General features: G+C 44.6%; 1 protein-coding gene across 1 annotated transcript; it reads left to right on the plus strand.

Annotated features, from left to right (window-relative positions):
- The first annotated feature begins 515 nt into the window (after positions 1 to 515).
- On the plus strand, positions 516 to 12661 carry LOC142311218 (oocyte zinc finger protein XlCOF7.1-like). Its single transcript, XM_075349429.1, has 5 exons — positions 516 to 722; positions 2091 to 2242; positions 6292 to 6468; positions 7456 to 7579; positions 8568 to 12661. Exons 2-5 carry the CDS (start codon positions 2165 to 2167, stop codon positions 9743 to 9745), a joined length of 1557 nt encoding a protein of 518 aa, XP_075205544.1. The 5' UTR covers positions 516 to 722; positions 2091 to 2164; the 3' UTR covers positions 9746 to 12661.
- Positions 12662 to 13817: the final 1156 nt, after the last annotated feature.

Consider the following 13817-nt stretch of genomic DNA (forward strand, 5'->3'; position numbering starts at 1 on the left):
TGCAGTTGCTCTGGAGTAGATTGTAAGATTCTGTGGTGCTTGGGATATGTATTATGAGGTTCTGCAGCAGCTATATATATATATATATATATATATATATATATAGTAAGAATGTACAGCATGTAATAAGGTTCTGCAGTTGCTCTGGAGTATATCGTAAGATTCTGCGGTGCTTGGGATATGTATTATGAGGTTCCGCAGCAGCTGTATGTATTTTGCAAGGTCGTATGGCTGACGTTGTACATGTAATAGGGTTCTGCAGCAGCTCTGCTGTGTACTATAGGTTTCTGTGGCAGCTATGCTACATATTGACGTGACAGTATCACAGACTGTCAGCCATGGTACTAGCTCAACTAATGAGACCACAGCCGCACCCCCTGACATGGTTTTCTTCAGGCTTGCTTTTCTTTTTCCTTCCTAGTAGGAGGAGTACAGTATGGAGACTACATTCCCCACAATGCATTGCCCAATATTGCACGCTTGGACTGAAAGCATTTCATGTTCTGTCAGGGGACAGCACATCCATTGCCACATATTCCGAGCATATAGGAGATGTAGGCTCCCAGCCTCCGGAGCCCACCTCCTGTCTGGCCTCAGCACAGCAGAATACAGGCTGGAGACATACAACCTGGAAGTGAAGTGAAAAGCAGCAACAGGAAGTGGAGGGGAGGAAAAACTTTTATCTCACAGACACTGAGGAAAGGAGCTGCCAGCAGCTGCAGGTAATGCTGTGTTATATAGTACTGCTGTGATAATGTCTGACCCTCAGGGCAGAGGAAATGCATGTACACAGAGGCCATGTGCCCTCATGACAGGGGTGGAGAGCTGACATGAAGGTGTTCATCCATGTGGTGCCACAGTCCAGCAGACTGTCTCCTGAGTGCGGTGGTCTGGGTGCAGAGGGTCGTAGGTTGCTCTTGTATACAGAGAATGACGCCATTATTATGGCTTTCCAGTGTGACATCATTATAATGTCCCAATGACGTGTTCACACTAAATTCAGTTTTTCTCTATAGTGACTCAGGCCCCCTTCACACGTCTGTGTAAAAACCGTGCATGGTCTGTTGTGAAGTTCCGTGTGTCACTGTGTGTGGCATCAGTGTGCTGTCCGTGTGACATTCGGATAGCACACGGACAGCCTGAAATTGTATACTTACCTGTCTACGGCGCTGCTGTTGCTTCCGGGTCTGCGGTCTGCTGTATGCAGTGAATATTCATGAGGCATAATGAGTGAGCCCCAGAAGCACCAGCAGCGCCGGAGTCAAATAAGTATAAAAGTGTATTATTCTTTTTAAGTGACGTGGTTTTTCTCCGGCATGTCACACGAATCTCCATGTGACATCTATGCTGCCGGCAGAAAACGGACTTGTCGCCATGTTGAGCACACGGACACACGTGTACTCCACACAGACACACAGGCCGGGTCAAAACACGGACGTTTACACAAACCCAGTGATTTCAATGGGTCTATGTGTGTCCGTTTCTCTGGTACGTGTGAAAAGTCACGTACCGGAGACACGGATGTGTGAAGGCGGCCTAATGTGTATAGCATGCTGGGATTTTTCCCACACAGACCAGCAGTCCGTATGTAAAATCATTCGCGTGAAATACCACATGGACTTGTATTGGCATCAGTAGAGGTCATATCATTGGTGCCACCTGTGCCGCCGTACAGTCGTCAAGAGGTACGGGGGTCCATTTCCACCCCCAAAGCAGACAGCAGCTTTTGTTGCAGACCCTGTTCTTGCACAAGGACCCATATTTGTCTGTGTCCCCCACTGGGTGGCATGTCAATGATCTAACAGATCCATCACCGCAACGCTTATCTCACAAGCTACCACATGGGAACCTGATGTGGCCCATGCTGTCTGTGACACATTTCAGTTATCCATGATAGCCCGCTAATGCATCACTTTGGTGTTATTTCATTGTGATACTCACCTTATTAAAAATAATAAAATCTTATTTCTTTTGCAAAGCCATTACTTTGACTTCATTGTTCTCCGTCAATGAAGACATTCGCATTTATAGAGCTTAGAGGTTTTCTGAACAATACATAAATCTTTGTTTTTCCAACATTGTCTTTTTAGAGACTAAAAGTCAAAGTGAATCCTATGTTTTTGAAAAACGGTCTTGAGGACGTCATCTGACATATCCACAGAGGATGGACAAGGACCTAAGTCACCTTACCACCAGGATACTAAACCTCACGCTAGAGATCATCTTCATTCTGACTGGAGAGGTAAAAGATAATGCTACTTGGCTCATATGGCATAGTCATCTCTGCAAGAGGTGATGGACTGTTAGGGACCCGTACATCAAAGTGTTTATGGAAAAAAAAACTGGCAAAAAACACTGAAACAGGAAAAAACAGGAAGTTGCACAAAAATAATGCAACTTTTGTTTTTTTCATGCCAATTTTAGGCAACTTTGCAAAATGAGCGTTTCTGGGATGGGAGCAAGGTGGAAGGGCATGGATACGGCCACCCGTCAAATTCAACAAAACTTCCTGACTGAAGTATCATTTCTCGCTAGGCGCACGCCATTCAGAAGATGCGCCAAATTCATTAAGAAGTGTCTCTTAATCAATCTGGCGCATCTAAGGGTATGTGCACACGTTCAGGACAAAGTGGGTCCTGACCTGCGGGGCTGCGAGTCTTTTCGCAGGAGACCACAGCTGCTCATGCCCATGATCTGGGCTTGGGCAGTTGCGGTCTCTTGCTTTGTTCTCCCTGCGGAGAACACTTGCGTCTCCGCAGTACAGCATTGACATGCTGCGTCTCGGGAAGCCACACTGCAGGTCAGTTTTCGCTGCGGGTAAAACATAAGACTGTCACAAGAGGGGTTATGAGTTATATAGATCAATGGCTGGGGACACTAGCTCACTGCCTGCACTTACCTCTGTGAACACGTAAGCAAAAAACGGATCCGGGTTTTTTGTTTTTTTTCCCATGAGAGAGAGATCCCATCATCACCACGCACACGCAAGCACTTCCGCCCCCATCATCACTGCACACACACAGGCACTACCGCCCCCATCATCACCGCACACACCTGCCCCAATCATCACCGCATACGCAGGCACTACCGCCCCCATCATCACCGCACACACCCCAGCAATACCACCCCCATCATCACCGCTCACACCCCGGCACTACCGCCCCCATCATCACCGCACACACATAAGCGCTACCGCCCCCATCATCACCGCACACACCCCGGCAATACCACCCCCATCATCACCGCACACACCGGCTCTACCGCCCCATCATCACTATACACACCCAGGCACTACTGCACTCATCATCACTGCACACACCCCGGCATTACTGCACCCATCATCACCACACACACCCAGGCACTACTGCACTCATCATCACCACACACACACCGGCACTACCTGAGTTGCGTCATCGCTGACAGCACGACTCACTTCAGTTGCTCTGTTAAGCTCACAGCAAGCGGTGGTGGTCTGTGGCCGCTCCTGTCAGCTTTTGATGTAGCAGAGCTGAAAGCGTCGTGGACCTTGTGTGGATCACATTGGACCTGGATGGGTATTTGGGGGTTAATAAAGTGGAAGAGGCTGTTTTTTTGGGTTTTTTTGGTCTTTTTTTGTGTTTTTTGTCTAAAGGATTTTTCTGTGATTTGTGTTTATTTTCTTAACTTACAGGTTAATTATGGAAGGTGTCTCATAGACACCTGCCATGATTAACCTAGGACTTAGTGGCAGCTATGGGCTGCCATTAACTCCTTATTACAGAGAAAAATAGAGACGGGCTTTTCATACCACGCCAATGACCACTGATGAAAGTTGTAAGATTAATGTCACTTTATTCCAGGTCTACACGTTTCAGGAGTCTCTGCTCCCTTCCTCAGGACAAACAGGCACAAGGAACATCATTCCAGAGCCACGAGAAGTTCTGGGTGCCTATTGCTAATGTAGCACAAAAACACAAGTGAACAGCTCACCAGAAGTAATGAAAGACAAAGCGGTGCTCGGAATTCCTGGACCTTAAACCAGGTTGAAACAATGAGAAAAATGGAAGGGATCCAGCAACCACCAATTGAAGATTAAAACATGACTTTTAATAGAAAAACATTTAAAAACAGAAAAAGTCCATAATTACAGCATGAGTAGACCGTCAAGACCCTGTCCATCAATTGGCGGTTGCTGGATCCCATCCATTTTTACCTATTGCTAATCCCTGCCTAGCAGTCCCAGCCTATAGTAGCATAGATAAAGAGATCTTTAGAAAAAGTAATTCTAAAGATCCCATGCTAATGAGGTCAGGGACTAGTCGCAAGGGCTTTAGTTTCCTTGGCTAGTCATCTCCCTTTGCATGTAATCATGCCCCTGTGGGCGTGCTAACATACTAATGAATGCGTAGCATCAGAGGATGGTCGCGCTTACCTCTCTGCTGCCATCGCGTCTGACTCTTGGATTTTGACTCAGTGCTCATGATCCTGGAGTTTGGGTCATGCGCACTACAAAAGTTTGAATCCAGGATGCGTACACCTGGCTCCATAGTGTGTATGACCGAAAGTCCGGGATCATGTGCACTGAGCCGAAATTCAGGAGTCAGACACGATGGCAGCAGAGAGGTGAGTGAGATCCTCCTCTGATACTGCGCATTCATTAGTATGTTAGCATGTCCACAGGAGCGTGCTTACAAGCAAAGGGGGCCAAGTAGGGAAGGGAAGTAACGCCCTTGCGACTAGTCGCTGGCCTCATTAGAGTGTCATATGGGATCTTTAGAAATATTTTTTCTAAAGATCCCTTTATCTGTGCTACTACCGTGTTTCCCCGAAAATAAGACATCCCCCGAAAATAAGACATCCCAGGAGTTTTCAGGGAAGCTTTAAAATAAGACATCCCAGCGGTCAATAATGAAGTGTCATGCAGCGGTGAAAGAGTTAAAGACACTGCAGGACACTTCATTATAGGCAGCGGGCACCCCCAGAAGAAAGAAGAGGGAAGACCCCGATCATATTCACCAGAAGCCGACCGGGAGCAGGAGAGCGCATCAAGGTCCTGCAGCGGCGGAACACACGCATACACACACACACACACACACACACACACACACACACACACATATACACATACACACATCAGATCACACTCACTCTCACACACACCTCACACACACACCTCACACACACATCAGATCGCATCCAAACACTCACAACATCCGGCGATATCGCTTGCTTCTCGGCGGCGATACTGTGCGTGCAGTGACCTTCCAGGACCTACCAAGAATCACATGGCAGGAAGCATGTGGTATCTCCGGATGTTGTGAGTGCGTGAGCGCGTATGTGCGATATCGTCACTGTGTGTGAGTGTATGCGATCGGATGTGTGCGTGTGTATGCTGTCTGGTGTGTGAGTGTGTGTGAGTGTATACGATCGGATCTGTGAGTGTCGGCAGAAGGCAGAGGAGCACGGCGTGCAGCACAACTGCTGGGACCGCCCACCGGAGGGCACAGGGAGAAGTGGGGGGTGTGTGTGTGAGTGTATGCGATCAGATGTGTGCGTGTATACTGTCTGATGTGTGATTGTGTGTGAATGTAAGCGATCGGATCAGTGAGTGTCGGCAGGAGGCAGAGGAGCACGGCCTGCAGCACAGCTGCTGGGATCGTGGGGTTGGTGGGAAGAAGTGGGGTGGGTGTGTGTTTGTGTGTGAGTGAGTGAGATCTGATATATATGTGTGTGTGTGTGTGTGTGTGTGTGTGTGTGTGTGTGTGAGAGAGATCTGATGTCAGCCAGACACAGGGGAGGCATGCAGCGTACCTGATGGGAGATCACAGAAGGATCTGGGAGCCATACAGACGCCCTGGGCTGGTAAGTATGACGATCCTGGGATGGGGGGCGGTCTGCTTTTTGTGGGGGGTAAACTTACCCCCATCCATGTCTCCTTGAGAATAAGACACCCCCTGAAAATAAGACATAGTGCTTTTTTTCAGGGCAAAAAAAAATATAAGACAGTGTCTTATTTTCAGGGAAACAGGGTAGATACAGGGACGGTTAGGGAGGGATTAGCAATATGCACCCCGAACTGCTCGGGGTTCTCTGTGCATATTGCACCTGACAGGTTCCCTGTAAGTATTGTCTTAAGCATGTGAAATGCATGCTCAATGGGGTTGAAATTGGGGAGTGTGAGAGGTGGCGATTACCTATACATTAGCATCCGAGGCACGTGTCGCAAGCGATTCGTGTTCGTGACAAATTGGCGGTGGTGGTAGTGGTGTTCTTGACACTATGCATAATATATATTTCCCTTTCTCTAAACAGGATTATGTAGTAGTAAAGAAGAAATCTGGAGAGTATGTCACCCCCAACTGTCACAATGTGTCTGGGGGATGCAGGGAAGTAATTGAGCCTTCACCTTCCTCGCATATACACAAAAGGCATAAGGAGCAGAAGATCTTAGAACTCACCAAGAAAATCACTGAGCTGCTGACCGGAGAGGTGAGTACTGCTCGGATTGCTATACTAGTACATATTGTAACGTAACATTAATGGTGTCTGGACCTTCCAATGTGGTGGGACCAGCTAGTATATAGTAGTTATGCTAAAACTCTCCCCCAATAGCAGCTGTCCGGGTAATGATGAATAAGGTATGTTAAGCCCCCCTTACCCATCATGAGATGTTTCTTGTGTGGCACCTTGGTAATGAGACACCTTTTTATATGCCATCAGATAAATCATCCAATATCATTTTTCACAAAGTGTCGGGATTGCTGTCTACTTACTGATAGATTTTAGTTGGTGTCATACCTTTCCAGGCTTTTTGCACCTCTCTTTCTTTATATGTTCAATACTTTATCCCTGTGTCATTTCTCATTACACATCAATAAATTTATGGACATCCATCGTTTGATTTCTTTGCCAGTGTTGATTGGATGGGTTGTTACCGACATCTGGTGAGAAATTAATGTCAATAGGACCTTTAGAAATATATTTACTTAGAAAATTGGTGGCTTGTTTAATTTTTATTTCATCCCCTGAATATAATGGCAAGTCCGATGTTGGTCAATCGCTAAATAACGTATTATTTAATAATTATTAAATCAGACATTGAAAAGTTGGTAAAAAATTGGTTTAAAGATATTCATGCATGTTATAATCTATATAAAGTAAATATAAAACCAATTTTTATTTTTTTTCACCACTAAAATAAAAAAATAAGTTTGGATTCCAAATAATTGCGCTGACTTGCGGAATTATGTTATGAAAACATTTTTACTACACAACGAATGCTGTAAGATCAGAACCCCAAGAAGAATGGCGCAATTGCGTTTTTATCGCTATTGAATGGCGTCATTCAAAACTACAACTTTATACAGATATGTTGGTGAAAAAATAAAGGTTATAGAAGGGGACGAAAAAAAAACTGTCTGTGGCCGGTATGGGTTAAGAAAGGTGTCTGGTAATGACTGTATCATTATGTGTCAGGTTCCTATAAGGTGTCAGGATGTCACTGTCCATCTTTCCATGGAGGAGTGGGAATATATAGAAGAACACAAGGATCTGTACAAGGACGTCATTATGGAAAACCAACAATCTCTCACTTCACCTGGTAAGTGTCACAATGGTGACTAGGGACAAGCTCAGGGCCAGCTTTTCTTTACCATCTTAGACCACGCATATTAAACTTGTTTTTTCCTTTGGGCACATGAGGGGTTAACTCCCTCTTCTGTTGTAGCAGCAAACTTCTCAGTTCTGCTCAGCTGTCTGTGGTTGATCACTTCAGGCCTGGATATTAGCCCTCTGCTTCCTGCAAAGGGTGCTGGTGATTCAGTCCAGTCTGGAGCCAGGCCTGGAGCTGTGAGGTGGTGCTTGCTGTTGCCGCTGCCTGTTGCGTTGGTGTGTGTGTAAAGGTAGCTTGTGTTACTTTCTCCTTTTTATGTTTCCCCTCCCTCTACACCTTTTGTTGTTCCCTATTGTTTTTATTAGGTGTGAGTGAGTTTTGAGTTTTGTTTGTACACCTGTCTGTCAGTTTTGTCAGTGAGGTTTTCTACTTCTGTCATTGCCCTTCCCCTGGATGGTGGGTTTTGGAGGGGAGACAGGGAGATGTTGGGGGCCCAGACCTCACTACCTTTAAGCGTACCTCTGAGTTGAGGGAATGCCTAGGATACTCTTTTTCTTTTTAAATCAGATCTTTTTTATTAAACAATTAGGAATCAATACAGAGAAAATATATTGCATCTTATATAACTAGTAAAAGCGTACATTGAAAAAACATATGTTGTCTATAAATCAGGTTATTCCTCTGTATATATATATATATATATATATATATATATATATATATATATATATAAAAAAAAACAAACTTAGATCCCAGTTATATAAATTGAGCCTACAAACAACATGGCTCCACAGATAAACAAAAGTTAAATTATGCAATAATACCTCAGTCTAATAGAGAAGTCTCCTCCATCAGCCGCGTCGCTCATGCCTAGGATACTCTTAGTCTGAGCATCAGCGTAACGTCTCCCATCCAGTTATCCCCCCATTACAATGTAATTGTACACATTTTACCTTACTTTCTTTATTTTGAACAGATTTACTCAAAAACGACACATTTGAAACTCAACTGGTTGATGGTAATGAGCCTGTGTTGTGTGATGGCGCAGATCCCAGAGACACAGACGTGTGTTCACCTATAGAGCAAGAATATCCATCTCCAAATAAGAAAGAAGAAACAGTGAGATTTGAAGATGAAAGTCTTCTACACCCTGAAATGTATACACCTTCAGATCTTATACACTATAAATCTTTTCATATTAAGGAGGAACTCTGTGACGAAAGCTATCTAACAGATTCAGAAATGTATGCACCCACAGAACACATCCAACAATATTCATCTCCATACATTAAGGAGGAACCAGTCTCTTGGGAAGTAAATTCTCTTCTAGACATTGACCTTTATGCTGCCAGAGATCATCTGCAATACCCTCCTACTATTATTAAAGAGGAACCTCTGGAACAAAGAAAGATCAAGGATGCCAACATTTATAGACCTATGAATAACACAAGTACACAATTTAGAGCTCTGAACCAAGCTACCCATCCCTCAGGCCAAAAATACTATATATTTGAGGATGAAAATGATCTGAACAGCTCTGATTTCTTGGGACATAAAGCTTCTCAACTCTTTGAATGTTCCAAATGTGGGGATTGCTTTAGAACAAGATCACTCTTTGATGTCCATCAGAGAATTCATAAAGGCATGAAAATCTATCCTTGTCAGGAGTGCGGGAAATGTTTTAGTTGCAGTGCCCATCTTACGCTTCATCAGCGAGTTCATACTGGAGAGAGACCCTTTTCCTGTCCGGATTGTGGGAAATGTTTCAACCGTAATGCTCACCTCACTGTTCACCGCAGGATACACACAGGAGAGAGGCCATACCCTTGCAATGTATGTGGGAAGACTTTTAATTGTAGCGCAAGCCTTATTGTCCATCGGAGAATTCACACAGGAGAGAAGCCGTACCCTTGCCTTGAATGTGGTAAACGCTTTGCCACCAACTCTGACCGTGCAAAACACCAAAAGGTCCACACTGGTATAAAACCTTTCTCTTGTTTAGACTGCAAAAAAAGTTTCGGTTGCAAATCGCATCTGATTAAACACCAGAAAATTCACATTAGAGAGAAACCTTATTCTTGCCCTGCCTGTGGGAAACGCTTTGTCCAGAAAACACTGTTGACTTTGCATTTAAAGACACATACACAGCAGTGACTTAATTCTCCTTTACAAGAGTCTAGATTACACCTTTATGAAAGCTAAATTATTTGGTGTAATTGCACCCAAAAATGCCTCATGACAATAAGGTTAAAATGAAGCATCCCTTATATGCTAAGCTTATATTCTTCTCCATGGTGTGTCCTTGTAGTCAGAAGCATCAAAGAATCTTCTTTATTACGTATGGATCTTAAGATGCCTGACATGTATGAATGGAAAGAAGGGGAAAAAAGCAATATCATCCAGGCACTGCAGGGAGGGGAATCCCCCAGGATCTAGTATAGATGAACTATCCTAAGGGTAGGCCATCAATATTAAATTACTGGAAAACCTCTCTTACTTAAAGGTATAAGACTTTTGAATAGGTTCTTCAACAGCTGCAGTATATATTGGGAGTTTTGTAGACCTAGTCTGCTGCCTCCATGGTTTTTATCATCACAGAACTCCTTAGTGATTGCTAATGCTCTTACACTTTACAATAGAGGCTAAACAACAGAAGAGATTTACTGTGGACAGAATGGCGGCACTATAGGAGCAAGTACATATACTGTAGATAAGTAGAGTAAGGGTACCGTCACACTAAACGACATACCAGCGATTCCGACCACGATACGATCTGGTCAGGATCATTGGAACGTCGCTACAGGGTCGCTAGTGAGCTGTCAATCAGTCAGATCTTACCAATGACGCAGTAACGATTCGGCGGTCGCTTAGACCCTGTCACATAGCACGATTCAAATCTTGATTAGTAACATAGGCGTGCATCTACATTGCCTTTTCCGCGCCCCCTCTGCTCCGATTGGTGGTCTTAACTGCGTTGTGACTGGGCGGCCTTGCCTTTAGAGAAGGCAACATAATAGTGCTTCCATCCTTCTCCATCCTTGTCCATCCTACAGTCCCGATGCAGAATGGACTGTATTACGATCAAGTGAATTCAGCCCTCTGAAATGTACTGCAATCTACAAGCCAGAACAGAGGATGGAAGCGGCCAATCCGAACGCAGTAGCGATCACCAATCAGAATAGAGAGGGCACGGAAAACAACTAAGATGCACGCCTACGTGAGTCGCGAATGAGGTTGTTTGGTAAGGTGTCAAACACACCTATGCGTGCTGCCCTGCGGGAGCCCGATGACCAAAAAATGAACCAGAACGGTGTGTAACAATCAGCGATTTCACAGCAGGGGCCAGGTCGCTGCTTAATGTCACACACGGCGAGATCGCTGATGAGGTCACTGGTGCGTCACAAAACATGTGACTCAGCAGCGATCTCGCTATGTGAGAAGTACCCCTAAGAAGTCCCCGCCACCAGACCTCCACACACACCCAGTCTGCAGTGTTCACTCATCTTCTTCACTGCACACTTCAATGTACACTGTACAATGCTGTAGAACCTCTTCAAGAGTTGTCCGCCCTTAAGTTAAAGGTAAAAGCTAAAGGTTGTCTAGTAATTTTATATTGATGGCCGATCCTTGGGATAGGCCATCAGCACTAGATACTGGGTAATCTGGCTTCTCATCTGTGCAGCGCTGGGATGATATCACTTTTTTCCCTTCTTTCCATGCATGATCAGGCTTGGTGCAATCGGCATTGTATGCCTGTAGTCGGTACAGCAGCAGTCCGAGAGGGAATTCATGTTCAATCCAGTTTTCTGCATGGCTAGCACAACCATTGAGGTGAGCACCACTTGCACCCCTCAAAGCCACTTTAAATCATCTACATTAAGTATAGAGATTTATAATATGCTGATGGATACAGTGCTCTGCATAAGGTTTAGGCAGCTGTGGAAAAATGTAAGAATGCTTTTACAAATAGAAGTGTTAATACATTATGTTTTATGTAACAAACTGAGTGAACAAAAAAGAAATCTATATCAATATCCATATTTGGTGTCACCATCTTTTGTCTTCAAACAACATCAATTCTTGGAGCTACACTTATGTGCAGTTTTTGTAGGAACTTGTCACGGTAGGTTGTTCCAAACATCTTGGAGAACAAAAGACAGATATTTTGGGCAAATCCTTCTTCCTTGAGTAACCCCTAATAGATGATATTGAGATCAGGGTTATGTGGCAGTCATATCATCACTTACAGGACTCCTTGTTCTTCATGCTGAAAAAAATCTTAATGATGCAATCTTTAAGTTTATTCTGCATCAGGAAAAGGACCCCAAACATGCAGCCAATCAAATACCTCCATGATGGTACTTTAAGATAGATAAGCATCTGCCTGTATTTTTTAGTTTTGAGGACACCATTAATCCTGATCAAATCCACAACTCAATGTGCTGAACTGCAGCTGGAAAACTTGCAAGGAGCCTCCACCATGCCTCATTGTTGCCTGCACACATGTACTGTACCGCTCTCCAGCCCTCTGGCGAATAAACTGCCTTCTGTTTTTTGACTTATTAGCCCAGAGCACCTGCTACCGTTTTTCTGCACTCCAGTTTTTATGTTTTTGTGCCGAGTTGGGACTATTGTCCTCATTTCTGTGTCAAGATTTGATTTTTTTTGGCTGCAATTCTTCCACAATGACCACTTCTGACTACACTTCTCCAAACAATAGATGGGGCAGCTGTTTCCAGCTAGTTTCTACCAGTTCTGAGCTGATGGCACTGCTGTATATCTTCCACTTAGCAGTTTTCCATGGTTTGTGACATTACATGAGGCCCAGGCCTTTCACTTTCACTTGCTGACTTTTGTAGTGGAGTTTAGCTATTTCTCATCCAGTTCCAAGCCCTCCTATACACAATTTTTCTGACTTAGGCCGGGGCCACATGAGGGACTACTGCGATCCTCACATGACACTCTGCTCACGCTGGCAGCACAGCAGGAGTTGAGTGTCACTGCAATTGAGGTCTGATCATGCGATCGGACCACAGCTGCGGGGGGCGAGCCGGCACTGAGGATGGGTGGGCTGGCTCTGAGGAGGGGTGGGCCAGCGCTGAGGAGGGGTGGGCTGGTGCTGCGGAGGGGAGGGAAGGATTTATCTCCCTCCCTCCCTCCTCCGTTGCGGCTATTGCCATTCTCGCTCTGCACTCGCATTACACCAGTGTCTGCGAGTGCAGTGCGATTTTTCTCTCGCCCCATAGACTTGAATGGGTGCGAGAGAAACAAGGATCGCATTGGACCCGCAGCATGCTGCGACTGTTTTCTCGGTCCGATTAGGGCTCAGAAAATAATCGCTCATGTGCGCTGACACACAGGCTAATATTGGTCTGAGTGGAATGCGATGTTTTATCGCACTCCACTCGCTCCAATTTTCATGCCATGTGGCTTAGGCCTTACTGTGATTCAATCTAAATACAGTCAGGGCCAGAAATATTTGGACAGTGACACAAGTTTTGTTATTTTAGCTGTTTACAAAAACATGTTCAGAAATACAATTATATATATATAATATGGGCTGAAAGTGCACACTCCCAGCTGCAATATGAGAGTTTTCACATCCAAATCAGAGAAAGGGTTTAGGAATCATAGCTCTGTAATGCATAGCCTCCTCTTTTTCAAGGGACCAAAAGTAATTGGACAAGGGACTCTAAGGGCTGCAATTAACTCTGAAGGCGTCTCCCTCATTAACCTGTAATCAATGAAGTAGTTAAAAGGTCTGGGGTTGATTACAGGTGTGTGGTTTTGCATTTGGAAGCTGTTGCTGTGACCAGACAACATGCGGTCTAAGGAACTCTCAATTGAGGTGAAGCAGAACATCCTGAGGCTGAAAAAAAAGAAAAAATCCATCAGAGAGATAGCAGACATGCTTGGAGTAGCAAAATCAACAGTCGGGTACATTCTGAGAAAAAAGGAATTGACTGGTGAGCTTGGGAACTCAAAAAGGCCTGGGCGTCCACGGATGACAATAGTGGTGGATGATCGCCGCATACTTTCTTTGGTGAAGAAGAACCCATTCACAACATCAACTGAAGTCCAGAACACTCTCAGTGAAGTAGGTGTATCTGTCTCTAAGTCAACAGTAAAGAGAAGACTCCATGAAAGTAAATACAAAGGGTTCACATCTAGATGCAAACCATTCATCAATTCCAAAAATAGACAGGCCAGAGTTAAATTTGCTGAA

Source organism: Anomaloglossus baeobatrachus, chromosome 5, assembly GCF_048569485.1.
Source record: "Anomaloglossus baeobatrachus isolate aAnoBae1 chromosome 5, aAnoBae1.hap1, whole genome shotgun sequence".
In the NCBI taxonomy this organism is placed as follows: domain Eukaryota; kingdom Metazoa; phylum Chordata; class Amphibia; order Anura; family Aromobatidae; genus Anomaloglossus; species Anomaloglossus baeobatrachus.

What these genes read in the sequence shown, in the direction of transcription:
- LOC142311218 (XM_075349429.1), top strand. Translation starts at nt 2,165, where the DNA reads ATGGACAAGGACCTAAGTCACCTTACCACCAGGATACTAAACCTCACG. An exon ending in TCTTCATTCTGACTGGAGAG is followed by an intron (nt 2,243 to 6,291) that starts GTAAAAGATAAT and finishes TTCTCTAAACAG; the next exon opens with GATTATGTAGTAGTAAAGAA. An exon ending in CTGAGCTGCTGACCGGAGAG is followed by an intron (nt 6,469 to 7,455) that starts GTGAGTACTGCT and finishes ATTATGTGTCAG; the next exon opens with GTTCCTATAAGGTGTCAGGA.